This window comes from Cryptomeria japonica, chromosome 1 (genome assembly GCF_030272615.1).
Source record: "Cryptomeria japonica chromosome 1, Sugi_1.0, whole genome shotgun sequence".
Taxonomy (NCBI): Eukaryota; Viridiplantae; Streptophyta; class Pinopsida; order Cupressales; family Cupressaceae; genus Cryptomeria; species Cryptomeria japonica.
The window spans coordinates 664,668,865-664,684,368 of NC_081405.1; the positions used below are offsets into that span (position 1 = coordinate 664,668,865).

General features: G+C 33.4%; 1 protein-coding gene across 1 annotated transcript; it reads left to right on the top strand.

Moving 5' to 3' along the window:
* Positions 1-362: 362 nt before the first annotated feature.
* LOC131071971 (GPI-anchored protein LLG2) lies at positions 363-15,167 on the top strand. The gene is made up of 3 exons (XM_058007964.2): positions 363-797; positions 5,407-5,463; positions 14,603-15,167. Exons 1-3 carry the CDS (start codon positions 692-694, stop codon positions 14,971-14,973), a joined length of 534 nt encoding a protein of 177 aa, XP_057863947.1. The 5' UTR covers positions 363-691; the 3' UTR covers positions 14,974-15,167.
* The last annotated feature ends 337 nt before the right edge of the window (positions 15,168-15,504 follow it).

Here is a 15,504-nt window from a genome sequence, read left to right on the forward strand (position 1 = left end):
GCCCACAAGTAAACATGACTTAGTGCACACTTATCGGTCTTATCATAATTTGGGACCATTTTAGACACCTTCACAAAAACTCACATTGATGTGGTATCATATTTGATCACATGGACTTAAAAATGATTTTTTTAAGTAGGAGACTCAACAAATCAATTACGACATAAAATTGAAAAAATTGAGAGTAATTGAAATATGAAAAGCCCAAAACACCTCCAATATGAAAATTTGTGACCACATACGACATTTAAAAAAAAAAATCTTACCGGTTTCTTTTAAGAAGAATAAAACAAACAACAAAATATAAAATATATTCGGTAAATTGACGTTTTAATCCGCCAGTGCGGAATGAAAAGGAAAAATAACTAATAATGAAAACTTTTCGAGAAAATTTCAAATCCCCGCGTATGCCAGCTATACCACTGCAAAACCAATGCCTGCAACAGTATAAACTTTTAGAACGCGTATTTCTCTTCCATCTCTCGGCAGGTCTGCAGCCCTTGATTTGCACCGATTCATGACATTTTTTTTCTGCTTCACACACCCTGTCAGAAATCAGTGACATAGAAACTCTAAGATTTCAGATCTCTGCTAGTGAACAGAACTAGAAACCAGACACATAGAGAAACGCTCAGATAACTTCAGATCTCTGCTGGTAAACGACTTTAGTTTTGTCAAATTTTACGGCCAGATGATGTTGTTCGGTGCAAGACTGTACGCCTGTTCCGCGATCTGTCTGCTGTCTCTGATTTATCTGACGGCTTTTTCGGGCCCAACTGCAGCTCAGTTTATTTCAGGTGGGTTCTTGAGATTTTTTCACGCAACTTGAAATAGAATCTTTCAGTTTCCGTGGACTTCAAATCTGTAGCGGTGAAATCAAGAAGTTTGAATTGATTTGTGAATGCGGAGATTGTGTCTGTTCTGGGTCAGTTCGATTTGGCGTCAGAAAAAAATGTTTTAGGGCATTTAAATTTTTGGCTTAAATGTTGAATTTCCTGCAAAAAAAAACATGAGGAATGTCGGAAAATTCCGTTGGATTTTTTATGGGTTGCTTTTTGCTTTTATTTCCTTTTCTAGTCTACCTTTATTTTTTTAGATTTATTTTGGGTTGTTTTTTATTTCTCTAATTTTGGTGGAATTTTTTGAAGGCTATTCTAATTCTGCTAAGTGTTAATGCTTGAAGGAAAAGGAATACGATTTCATATTTGATTGATTTATTTACTGTTGTTTTTAATTAACGGTTCATCGTGTTTGCATTTGATGCCATTGTTTCGTTTGAATTTTCTTATTTGTATGAGATTAATTCTAGATTATTCTCAATTGACGTAAATTTCAAATACTTAAAAAAACTAATGAAGACCGAATTGTTCTCTTAATCCCAATTTCTAATAAATATCTTTTTTGTGTTCTTTGATCTTTGTTTTGGGTTGTCTTATGTACTTATTTTGGGTCATTTTTGTTTCCTTAATATGAAATACATAGCGAAAATGGCATGAACAGATATTTTTTTACGAAGCTTTATTTATGTTGCATTCAGATGTTATATGCTTGATTTTTCGCCAATTATATCAATGAAAAGATAGATTTTGTTTTGTAAGTTGTTCCCTTAGGGGGAAGCCTTCCCCTTGTTTATTGACATCCACCGAATTGGATTCAATTTATTAATGAGTTTTACAATTGAACTAACTTACCTGGACATTTTATATTGCAATCTGCCAGCAAAATTGTGAACCTTTCTTTGTGCCTTTGAATCCAAGAAACACCACCTCTCTGTACGTCTGTAGCTGTAAGAATCATATTTTTGAAACTTGCTTAAACACAAATAACCTCTTTCACTATTTGATATTCACTTTTACGTGACACACTTCTTACAGCCTTTGACATATTTTATCTATGAACTGACAACATCAATCTACCAGATCTTTAATTATATAGATTTTGAGAGGTAGTTTGGATACTGAAACTTGAGGGAACTTAATTAGTGCTGGCAGATTTTTCTCCCATATTTAGAAAAGTGTTGAAATCTCAACCAGTAATCGAAACATCCTCATGAAATCTGCTTTTGAAATTACTGAAAGAACCCCATAGCCGTTTTTACCTTTCATCCACAGAAGGGTACATACACATTAGAAATAGTCACCTGCAGATGACTATTCACATTACTTAACTGAGCATGCAAGGCTTGTTGAGTTTGCTTCCGACAGTCCACCCTTTAAGGAGCATTTATCCCACATAATTATTAAACTCCCAGCTGTTCCTTGAGCTGCTACCACAGTACCTACACATATTCTCCAAAATTTTCAAGCTAACTCTTCCAGAGCTTCCTTACTGATTTTAGCTTCTTGAAGAAAAATCAAATCTGGGTGTTGCTCCTCAATCAACCGTTTTACCAGGCGGTATTTGTCAGAGGCATTCAAGCCCTTGACATTCCAGCTTATGAGCCTCATGGCTTTGTGATAAGGGTATTCCCCCTCCACTAGAATAGGAACCCGCAACATAGCATTGCTTCCTATTCAGAATGTCTTCGTTAGTGTCCCACTTAAACTTTCTGGCATCCATTTTTCTTCCCTGTAGTTCTCCAAACTTGTTCCAGGCAGCGTTCTCACCGTTAGCGAACTTTGAATGTTAGTAATACTTTTAGTTTTACTCTTCACCATATACCACCCTTTCTCTTCCTTATTATAGCAGTCCCTTTCTCTTCCTTATTATGGCAGTATTATAAGAGTATTCAAGGCTTTTGTCTTGCTTAATTTCAATGGCCAAACTTTCATTATTATGGACCAATTTGGAATGTCTCCTCCACCCTAGGTGAGCCCTCCCTATTTTTTCCAAGATCAGGCCTAATTTTTCCTTGAGAAACATCTCCCTCAACAAAAAATTTCAATTACTTGGGATATAACATGAGGCTTCTTTGAAAATAATTATAAACCATCCCCACAATTATTAGAGGCACTGTCAACCAAAGGTGAGAGCCATCTTCATTCTCCTAGCTGGGTTGATCAAGGGTTTGTCCTTTTGCTTATTCAGCGATTTAGGTCATCACTCCTTCGTCTTCTTATCTTGAGATTGCTTTGAGGACTGCAAATCCTTCCCCACAATTCCTTGCCATATGCCAACTTGGTGACACAAGAAGCATCTGAAGGGAAGACATCCAAAACCAAATCCTGAATCTAGGAACCCAAAGAAGAGCAGAGCTATATTGCTTGCTTAATGGGTTCTAAAGGATTTATCTTGACATAAGTAGCTAATTCTTTCTTCACTGTTGAATGAACAACAGATAGGTTCACCCAAAGAATTGCCAATCTTTCTAATAAGTAATAACATCTTCTGATCAAATTTCTTGAGGATGCTTGTACAAGAATATCCACAAGAGGGGAACTGATAATCAATTCTTCACTATCATTAAAAAAGAGAGTCTATGATCTCCAGAATAAGCCTGCATTCCCCATGAACAAGGGCTCTCATAAAACTTTTTAATCCCTATCTGATTCTGACTGAAAAACAGTTTGAAAAGAAAACCTTTGGCCTCAAAAGGTCAAATCCCTATAAACTTTGCAATAATGGCTGGTATTTTCATCTCCTTAACAGAGTCACCTAGAAAATTGTCTGGGATATGAATGAGTGGACTACTCTATGATACCCAAATATCTAAATTCTGCACAGAAATTCTGATGGAATTAGCCTCATCAGGTAGAATTTCACCTTCTTCTAGCACTTCTTTATTGGATTGATAAAAAGAAATCTCATCTCCTTACTATCTTCCATTAAATCATCCTTGACATCATTTTGGAATCTAACATTCCTTTCTTTCCCCATCATATCTGGAAAGGAGGCTGTAGGAGGAGAATCTCACAATTTTTCTTCAGCTGCAAGATGCCCTAGCAAGTTAATTTGGAAACCATCATTGCCCACATGCTCCTTACTTTTGCTATTCTCTCCTTGTCGCTCCATTCACTCTTCTTCCAGTTGACAACAATTTCTTGCTGCAATTTTTTTTTGGGTTCTTTTTAATTTCTCTAGATTTGGTGGACTTTTAAAGGCTATTCTAATTCTGGTAAGTGTAATTAAAGAAATCCTTGAAAAGCAATATGATCACATATTTGTTTGATTTATTTACTAATATTTTTTATTTATTTAATGACATCATTATGGCCACTTTTGATGCAATTGCTTTGTTTGGATTTTCTTTTATTGTGTGAATTTATTCTGGATTATTCATAAATTTCCTAAATTTCAAATCCTTAAACAAAACCGATGAAGATCGACTTGTTGCTTTACCTACATTCTGATAAATGTCTTTTGTGTTCTTTGCTCGTTGCTTTGGGTTGTTTTAGTTTTTGTTGGACTTGTATTGGGTGCTTTTGTTTCTTTTATTTGAAATATATAGCTGAGATGGCATGATTCTTGTTTTAATTTTCCTCGAATTGTTCTTTATGTTGCATTCAGATGTTTTGTGCTATTTTTGGCCAAGTATATGTATGATAAGATATATTTTGTTTTGAATAGTGTTCCCTTGAGGGAAAATATTATCCTCATTTACTGACATACATCGAATTTGATGCCATATATTATTCAGTTATAAGGGAAAACATCATCCTCATTTGTTAACATATGCCAAATATGATTCCATATATTATTCAGTTTTACATGGACATTTCTTATTGCTATCAGCCAGTAAAATTGTGAGCCTCTCTTTGTGCCTTCAAATCCAAGAAATCCGTTGTCTCTGTCCATCTGTAACAGTAAGAATAATATTGTTGAAACCTGCTCAAATACAAATAACCCCTTTCACTATTTGATTTCATTTTTCTGTGATGCAATTCTGACGGTTTTGGCCATATTATATCTATGAGCTAACAATGTCATTCTATGGGATGTTGAATTATATAGATCAAGAAAGATAGTTTGGATGTTCAAGCTTGAATTTGGTCTCTGCCATGGAAGTTACATTCATTACTAACTTTAGCTCATCCATTGATATTGTTTTTCGGAAGATTACTTACTATAATATTTTATTTTTTCGTGGCTCAAAATCAGGGATTTCACACGTTTTTGGTAGGATTAAGTTTTTTCGAGTGTGAAGTTTAACAAAATTAGCATGCATGGGATGTATTTATTTTTGCTGTATTTTTATGTTTGGGCTTTAATTTGTGGTCACTTTTGTTTTGGAAAAGACTATTTAACATTACTTTTGTTTTTGTTGGGAAAATAAGGGGGAACATCACATCAACATGCTCTGGGTGGATGTAGTTCTATCATGTTTATTCAGGCTGACTTTATTTTTGGGTTATATGTTTTTGTTAGCTTTATGCTGATATTTTACTTGGAATATGTTATTTAAAATTTTAGTTTTATTTTATTTCAATTGATCCTCACTTTGTAAGTTATTTAATGCTAATTCTGCAGAGGGGGGTTCACTTTTGCATGGTGTGGGAGGAAGAAGCTTGTTGCAGACCAAAACAAGTGAGTTGTTAATGTGAATTTGAGGTGTTTCTATTGTCATTTTGATTTAGTATCTTGTAGGTTTGCTTAGGTGCTAGAATTCACAATCCTTTCTAAAGTCTCTTTCCACTTGTTTCACCAAGCGGAAGATTTTTTGGTTTGTTTTTTGTCGCATTATTGATTGGAAGCTTTTCCTTCCATTGACTTAATTTAATCCATTATGTACATTTTAATTTCTTTGATACTTTTCTTCTATATGTTTCTATGTAAAAATGTATTTTGAAAATATGATGTGGAAATGTCTACACATTTGTGACCAAAAAATGATATACGCTATCTTTCTTGTGGTATGAATTTAAATTAGATGCCAGGGAATTATTTGCTATCTATTATTCACACTGTAAAATTTTGAGAAATATTTTTTTTTGTAAAATCATGTTTCTAACAAATTACAGTGGAAAGGCACAGGTGCTGTGTTTGAAATTCAAATTTAAAGAAACCATGATAGGTCTCTTTAAGCATGAAGAAGGAATGTGGATATATTTATTCCAAAAGTAATGTGGGTTTCTGTTAACAGTTAAAACATATGAACTTCTGCCATTTGGGCTTAAAAAAGATCTTACAATATGTTACAATCTGGTACATGGCACAAGTTGTTCAACAATGTTGAAGCATTTTAGATGGCAACATGATTTTTTATATCAGAAACTGGCCATACTGCACAGTTAAATCCTTTGCAGTAAGCACAGAAGCACATGATTAAAGATATTGCTTATCAATGTCATTGGCAATTTTGGCACATTTTCTGCCATATAGTCAGTTGCAATAGTTGTTGTGGTTCGCCCCTAGATCAGAATACAGGTTTCAATGATGAATGCTTCTCAACAGAGCATGAACTCTTGGCCCTCTATTGTGGCTATATTTACTAAATCCTTTGTTACCAATTCCTCTTTCTTACATTGTGTGATGAATTTGCTCAGTTACAAGTTACAACGACATATTAGATTGGATGATCTCCTTTATTCTGGTCAGGTTTGCTTCAATTGCAACAAATATTTTAATGGTAAGAATTTTTTAGAAAAAAGTTAATACACAAGTAAAATCAAAATCAAAATTTGCATTGCATTTTGTTTTTGATGGCAATATATGATTACGGACCTATTTGTATGCTCAGCCAAAGAAGTGTAGCTCATTATCATCATTTTTTTCCCCCAATAATCCCATTTTGCAATTCATAGACTGAGAGTGCATTTCACAACAGGCTTACTTGCCTAATTTCATGAAATATTGAGTTTGTTCTTTATTGTTTAAATTGAAGAATAATTTCGTGCTATAAAGCAAATCAATCAGCTGTTGACATTTGTGTTGATGAATCTTTTGATATGGCAATAGTGGGAGTAAAAATTCAATCATTTTCCGAATTTGTTTCCAAACATCTGATGTACAAATTGTCTGACACCTGCTAAGATTTTTTATAAGACATTAAACAATTCAAAACAAGACAAGGGTGCCGCGAGCTGTCTTGGGGATGTGTCCCCAGTTTCCTTGATGACAGGATGATAGGGGACAAGGACAAGGGTTTGGAGGGGGGACAATGGCCCCTTGGAACCCTGAATAAATCTCTGATTCAAGCAAAGCTTCCTGTTTAATGTACCCTTTTTATTCCATTCCCAAAATAAAGTTTATAGCACCAAGATCCTTCACATTAAAATGCGATGATAGTTAAGATTTAACATCCTTGATCATTTCTTTTTTGTTTCCAGTTAAAAACATATCAATATACAATACAACAATAAGAAAATGGTCTTTAAACTCTTTGGAATATATATACAATGTTCAATTTTACTTAGTACAAGTTCAAGACCCAACACATAATTATCAAACTTCTAATACTACATTCTTGATGATTGTTTTGGGCCATAAAGGGACACTTTCGACATGCAAACCAAGTCCTTCCTAATAATTCTAAAATTTTCTGGTTGTGACAGATTTCTTCTTCAAGATCCCATGTAGGAATGTTGTCTTTACACCCATCTGTTCTACTTTAGGTTTGAAATGGTGTGGAAATGGATCCTAGCCTATGGATGCAAACTAAGATCTCAATTGTTGACGCAAGTTCATTGGGGAACAATGAACAGGGTTCAACTTCAGTCCTAAAAGGAGAGCTGAACTCTTTGACTGATTGTTCCCTTGTTAATTGGAATGTGATTGGAATGAATATGCAAGATCTAGGTTAAATGATAAGAAATCGATAACTTTCAGCAATAGCAGTGAAATACAGAACTGAAAATCATCATAGCAGCTCAGATTTGGATAGAGGATGCAAAAAGGAAACTATGACAGGAAGATGAGCCAGAAAATGCGAGACACGGTTGGAGGGAGCCTTAGTTTGAGGGTGTCTATGCCAACAGAAAATTTCAGATTCACGATCAAGAGGTCTTGTAGGTTTGTCATTGTTTGGTCTGCAAACTTGTAGCACTCTCTACGGTTGGATCTCAATTTGCACATATGAAAACGGGGGGAAAAGTGTTGTGTTGTATAGGGGCTTGCCTAAGTTAAACTCCGTGTTGATGTTCCCACCTCTACTACAGCAATGATTGATAAAAAAGAGAGCTTGTCCTCAGAAGGATAGAGGCTGGGACAATAATGGAAATGTTTGAGTTGACAAATGTTACCTTAGATACAAAAGCCTTGGCTTTAAGTCTCACATAAGGCTTGATATTGCTCGAGAGATCTGCCTTCATCATGGAGGAACACATCATAATTAGTCATAGTTGCTGAAACAAAGGTGTAGACTTGATTGCTTGACTCCTTGATTGCAAATCTGTACAAAATTATGCTTGATTGAATGTCTCATGATAGGACTTTAGATCACCGAGAAGATAGGAGTTTCAAATGAGAGAGGGAGTTTTTATTTATATTTAACTTACACCTTTTCAGATTTAATATTTGGGGAAGGTTGCCATTGGAGGGTAATTCTTGCTACTTAAAAAGCCCACATTCGTAATTCAAAAATTTGGGGCCAAACTACTTGGATAGGGGTGGTGGGTGCCCTAGTCCTAGCAATTGGGCTAGAACAAAGGTCATGAATAGGAAAATGCACCAAGTTACTGGAAACGGTCTTGAAACTAAGCACAATCAGACATGAATTAGGTACAAATTAGGCACAACCATAGACCACATACTCGGACTCAAAGAGTACTCTACAAGCCCAAATTTTTTGACTTGGCAAAAACTCAGCAAAAACTCGACAAAAACTCGACAACTTAAAAAGGTACTGAATTTTTTTTAAAAACACTCTTTTTTTTGCGAAGTTCAATTACAAAATGCATCAAATGAGTCTAAAAACAATGAGGAAGTGTTTTTAATTAAATGTGATTGCTCAATACGTATGGATTACAAAATGGCATCAGCATATGAAGCCGGATATGGATTACAAAATGGCATCAGCATACGAAGCCAGATGGTGGAACTAGATACAATAGCTAGCTACTAACTAATAACTATTATGAATTTATGATGATTGTATTTGAAAATCATCATCATAAATTTCATATGTAGGCAACTTAGACATTACAAGTTACGAGCAATGGTTTCTTGTATGGCTGCTTGTTGCCTTGCCTTCTCCAATTTCTTTTCATCTAGTGCTGCAAGGAGCACTATCATCTCTCGTTTGACCTCTTCAAGAGTGTTTATACATGGCTCAACATCACAGCAAGGAATGCGTGCAAGATGGTATTTGAGGCGATTGATGCCTCCACTAGGTATAAATAATAGTCCTTCGTACCGGTTCCATCATGCCATGTTTCCAAGCGGCGTCACGACTACCAGCAAGTTGACTTGCACTTACATTTGCTGAGTTTGAAGTAGATGCAGATCCAGATGCCATTGTGATGATTTATCAACCTATGACATCAATAGCAACAAAAAAACAGAAACATAAACATAGAGCTAAAGTTGTGAAAACAATAAATTTATAATTATCTAATAGTGAATAAGAAAAAAATTATTTATTAGATATCTAATATCAGTTATTAAAAAATAAAAAATAATTAAAATACATGAATTTTTGTTTAAATATACTATTTTAAATTTTAATATAAAAATATTGTGAATAATAAAATATTATTGTAAATAAATATATTATTTTAAATAACAAATGAATTAAATTTAATAAAATGAAAATATAAAAACTTTATATAATTTTTTTTTTGTCAATCTAAATTGAATGTCCATTATTTTGAACCAAAAAAATAAGAAAAAAAAATGGAAAAACTAAAAAGCATTGAACAATTTACTTGGTTGCTGCCGGTTGGTGTATTCTCCTTCCAAACCCTTGCGCGATTCGCAAGTAGAGTTGCAGACCTTTTGCTGATGGCGGCTAGGGCTCCAATCACTGTTTTTTTCCTTGCACCCCCGTGCATTTGAGACCTGTGTCCAAAAAGGGCTTTTTTATAGCAGAAAAACCCGCCAAAAAACCCACATTTTTTTGTTGATTTTCATCCATTTTTTACCATGCGGGCTGGAATCTGGTGAACTCTGCGAGTTGTCGTGAGATTTTGCGGCGAGTTTTCGTGATTTGTCGGGAGTTTCTGCGTCCTCCTGCATGCGCGTTTAAATCTGCGAGTCACTTGCGCAGTGAAAAAACTCATGGGTACTCATTGACTCTACGAGTACTCGCAGAGTTTGCAGTCTGTGGGCACAACTACCAAATTGGGTCCAAACTAAGTGTGAAATTTTAAAGGGATACAATTTATGACACTATAAGGATAAAAATCAGCAACAACAACCAAAAATCTAACAGAGTTAAGTTTTAACTGAGCAATAGGAGAGAAAATCTTACCAAAATCAATTCATTCCACTTGGGAATATCCCTTTGCAACCAAGTAATGTTTTTACTTCATTCCATCTTTTGCATTGAACTTCCTTCTTGAACACTTATTTGCAACTAACAGATTTTTTTTTGGCAGCAGGCAACTTGATGGAATCCTATGTCATATTTTTGTCTTAAGGCTCCATTTCTTCATCCATGTTATTGTTCCAGATTTTTTTTTCCTTTGAATCAAGTGCCTTCCAAATGGTTTTAGAATCATCATCAGCAGTAGATAAGACGAAAACATGATGAAAATCAAGTGGACTGTACTTTTCTAGTTGCCTTATTTCTCTAATCGATCTCATCGAGATTTTGTATGAGGTTCTTCCATTTCTAGTGCATTTATTCTGTTGATTTATTATCAGCTATTATTTCTCCATCTTTTAATTCAAATTGTGTCTTCTCTAGCTCTTCCTTTCTTGGTTGTCTTTGTATTGGAGGTTTTTCAACATCTATAAAAGTTAAATTACAATTGTTAACAGTCTTCTTTGTTTCTGGATTTCAGAGCTTGTATCCTTTTATGCCATCTCATGTCCAATAAAACTAATTGTGAATGGGTGTACAGTCTATAAAGGCTGTAAGACATACCAAGTCTGCAACACATATCCAACAAATTCCTCAAATGAAAGAAAGAAAATAAATAGCAAAATATAAAAATGAAAATTTAAAAAATAGGGAGGGGTTATAAGTATGTCTCATTCAGTGGGGAATACCGAGTACCCTGCTAGAAAATGTTTTGTAGAGAATGGCCAAGGGAGTTATTATTTTGAAGATTAAGTCTTAAAATCAAAATCTGTAGGTCTATTGAAATGGAGAAAACGACAATATAACTCAACTTCCCATTGGTACATCAGGAGTTTATCTTAGTCATTAGCCATTTGGAAAGCAGCACAAAATTTCTTCAATTGAAAAAATTAATCCAATCTTCTTGGAAAACTGTAATAAAAAAATCAAAAAATGAATTCAGGATTTGCCTTTCCAAAAATTTTACTGGAAACCAAGTAATTCTTAGGTAAAATAAGAACATCTCCACAAGAACATGCTAAAATATGGGAGACCATAACCATCAAAGTTCTCTACAGAAGTGCAAGGACACGTAATCTCATAACTGCACCATTTTCCCTCCAAACCATTGTTTGATCCCAATGGTCGTTTGCGATGTGCTGCATATTTTCTCTAGGGTACCAGGAAACCTCTCACCAACCTAGCCGATTAGATGCACCACCCATGGATTAACCTCCACCCTATTTTTGCCTAGGATATTCTAACTGCATCTAAGAACCCTATAAACATGAATGACTAGAGAGACATAATTAGGCCATCATAAAAGGAAGAACACAAGTTTGTGTAAATTCCATTTTTATAAATGGCCTCCTAAAACTGTTGAACAAAAAATAATTCATTATTAAATTGGGATGTTGCTTGGTTGGGATTGAAAGTCCGCTCTCAGCCAGTGTTACTTGGTTTGATGCGGTGCTCTCATTTTCCTCATTCTGAGCATGTAACTGCCACAGATTGAGAATCATTGGTCACTGGAGTGGTGTTGGTTACCAGTTGTTACCTTAACTGTGGAATACGGGATGCTTTATTTTGCTGTAATTCAGTTTGTTCTTGAATTATTTGCAGAATTCTGCATTGAGCATTCCCTGATAAGTGCAGAGTTCATAGCTTGGAGTGTGTCTTTATGATTTTCAATTATGATCTAGAGTCAGAAGCAAAAGTCGGCATTGAGTCGCGATTAATCGTGAATAATCGTGAATCGTCAGAAATGCCGATTTTTTCCCCAAAGTCGGGCCAAAAAATCGTTGACTATCGGTCAACGACTTTGGCCGATTAATTGCGGGTAGAACTCTGCAAAATCGTGTTTAAAAATTGCGAAATATCTGCTCGGCTGAGAAAATGACATAAACCCTAAAAATCACCTGCGAAAATAGACCGATTCTGGGTACAGTTTGCTTGGAATCAGTTAGGGTTCGAAATTTTTGTCCTTAAATTTTTTGCAGGACGTGTTGACCTCTGCAAAACCTTAATGACTTTCTGTATCGCTGAAAATTGAAATCTTAAATATTTTTGTTTGCATTCTGAATAAGAGCCTCACCTTGTCTCGCTGCTTCACCTGGGAATTATAAATAAAAAATCGGAAATAACGTTTCTGCAACTGGTAAAGCTCGAGAAATACGAGAATAAGCTTTCCGTGGTTTCCTTATTTTTGAAAACTTTATATTATCGAGAACTTTAAATTAAAATCTGAACTCAAATTAAAAACTATGACATCTAATTTGGGGGATTATAAACTTTATATATTTAAAAATAAATTATAAGCGACAATCCTTACATTCATTTATATTATTTATTACTATATGTTTAATATATAATTAAAAATAATTTAATAATTAACATTATAAAATAATTTGTAAATTAAAATTATTATATATTATATTGGTGTGTCATTTATTAAACTATATAAAATAATTATATAATTTAATAAAATCGTAAATTAAAAATTAAAAATTTGTATCTTTATAGACCATTAATAAATGTAAATATAATAATATTTATTTTTAATTTATAATGTATATTATTTAATTTTTAATATATAATTAATATATATAAAATAATTTGTAAATTAAAATTATTATATATTATATTAGTGTCTCATTTATTAAACTATATAAAATAATTATATAATTTAATAAAATTGTAAATTACAAATATAAATAATTTAAAAAATTATAAATTAAAAATTCGTATCTTTATAGATCATTAATAAATGTAAATATAATAATATTTATTTTTAATTTATAATGTATATTATTTAATTTTTAATATATAATTAATATATATATAGAATAATTTGTAAATCAAAATTATTATATATTATATTAGTGTGTCATTTATTAAACTATATAAAATAAGTATATAATTTAATAAAACTGTAAATTACAAATATAAATAATTTAAAAAATTATAAATTAAAAATTCGTATCTTTATAGACCATTAATAAATGTAAATATAATAATATTTATTTTTAATTTATAATGTATATTATTTCATTTTTAATATATAATTAATATATATTTAATTTTAAAAATGTATTTATTTTTTAATTATGTTTTTTTTACATATGTACAGTGACGTACCGAGTTCCTCCAAAAAAATTTGGCTTAAATTTAAAAAGAAAGTATTCTGTTTCTTTTTCTATAATTTTTTACCTTTTTTTTAATCCGATTTTTTCCCCATTTTTTCCCCAAACGATTAATGCTTCTTTGAGATTCTAGACAATATGGGTATTCATTGTATCAGTGCGCTCCTATTATTTCCGAACTACATGGAATTGGAGGAGTTAACAAGCTGGTCTCCATGAAAGGATTGTGAGTGTGGGTGCCTTAACTGTTTCTCTTGGTTATGCTGCTTCTGAGATTTCCTAAATTATGGCAACCAAATTTGGGTCTGCTTTTGTATCAGCACGGGATCCTTCAAAGCCAATTGGACAGCTGCCTTAAATGGTTGAAGATGGCAGTGGGAATGATGTAGAAGAAACCCATGGGCTGAGATGTGTTGTATAAGTTCTGAGGGATGTATTTTGAGGGATTAAGGTTGGAGGCAGGGTTAAAGCCAGTTTAGTGAAAAGATGGATGAAGGGAAAAAAACGATTGTGTAAATGGCATTTGTGATATCGGACATGGGCATAGAGAGGGTTTTCTATGGCTGCATAGTCACAAATGGACTTGCTTCATTGAGATTTATTCCTGTGCTGAGTGTTCTTTGTTATTAGAAAATGCATCAGCTTCTTCGAGTTTTCTTGCTCAAATGCTCCTTGATTGAACCAAATTGAGTAATACAAAATTCACTATGCTGGAGCTGAGATATACATAAAATTATTTGTAACTATGCAATTAATTGTTTGGGTTAACTTAAGTGTCTTGTTCATTCTTTTCCCAAACAATTTGATAAGAATATTTTATTTCCTGTGTAATCTTATGCTCTTATTTATTTACTAATTTTTACCCTTGAAACATTTTGCCCAACAGCAGTGACTTGGTTTGGATGTAGTGGTAATATATATGGTGCTGAAAAATAAAAATAATAAACCGTTGAAAAGCCTTAAAAACCATGCATTATTAGCATATTATAACACATCTTTTTGAGACTAAACTATTTTCTCTTATACATGGACGTTTAATTAAAGAATTTTTAAATTTTCTTTTTGCTATTTTGAGTTTTGCTTTTTAGTCTTCTATCTGCATTTTCAAGGAATATAATATTTTGGCTTGTGTTTCTTGCAGACTGCCCAGTGGATTTCGAGCGCCAGAATTACACTATCTTAACAAGCCAGTGTAAAGGTCCAGATTATTTACCAAAGCTTTGCTGCGCTGCATTCAAGCAATTTGCTTGCAAATTTGCACAATATATAAATGATCTATCAAATGAATGTGCTGATACAATGTTCAGCTACATAAACTTACATGGAAAGTATCCACCAGGTCTCTTTGCAAACACGTGCAAAGAAGGTAAAGAGGGCTTAGCATGTGATGCAGAAGCACCTGATGGAAGTCAAAATGACTCAAGTGGTTCAAATGCATACCACTCGGTGCTAAATTTCTCAGTTGCCTGCTGCATTTTAATAATAAATTTGCTGGGAGTATTTGTAGCATAAACATTTGAGCACTGTGCTTTTCAGATCAGTAATTTTCTTCTTAAAATGTTAACTCAGTGTATAAGTTCTCTTTTCCGCTATTAGTTTCTTGTATTTGGTTTGCCCTTTCTTTGGTCAGGCAATGCGAAACCTCTAGATTGGAGGTTGATGTATCTGCAATTTTTTAAATGCTAATTCTTGTTTTTACAAAATGATTCAATGATTCTTTTATTTCAGCGGAGTATCACTGTATTTATGAAGAAACTTAATGGTCAGGGACCACACATACTAAAAAACAGTGCAATAGACATACAAAATCAATGATATGCTCACTCTCCGAAAGGCAAAGTTCAAATCCTAGTAGACTTACTGTTGTGGGGAGCAAGAGTTTCTCAAAATCCCGATAATAGAAGGTCTGTAGTTTAAGTTATATCAAACATTAAATAATTCTAGTTATTTCAGAGCACAAGATCTTTTACAACTATTTTTGTAAAGATGAACTTAACAAGTTGTGCAACATTATTGTGTATTGCAACCTTCAATATCTTGCAT

Coding starts and splice junctions, on each gene's coding strand:
- LOC131071971 (XM_058007964.2), top strand. CDS start 692: ATGATGTTGTTCGGTGCAAGACTGTACGCCTGTTCCGCGATCTGTCTG. Junction 798..5,406: donor TGCAGCTCAGTTTATTTCAG/GTGGGTTCTTGA, acceptor CTAATTCTGCAG/AGGGGGGTTCACTTTTGCAT. Junction 5,464..14,602: donor CTTGTTGCAGACCAAAACAA/GTGAGTTGTTAA, acceptor TGTTTCTTGCAG/ACTGCCCAGTGGATTTCGAG.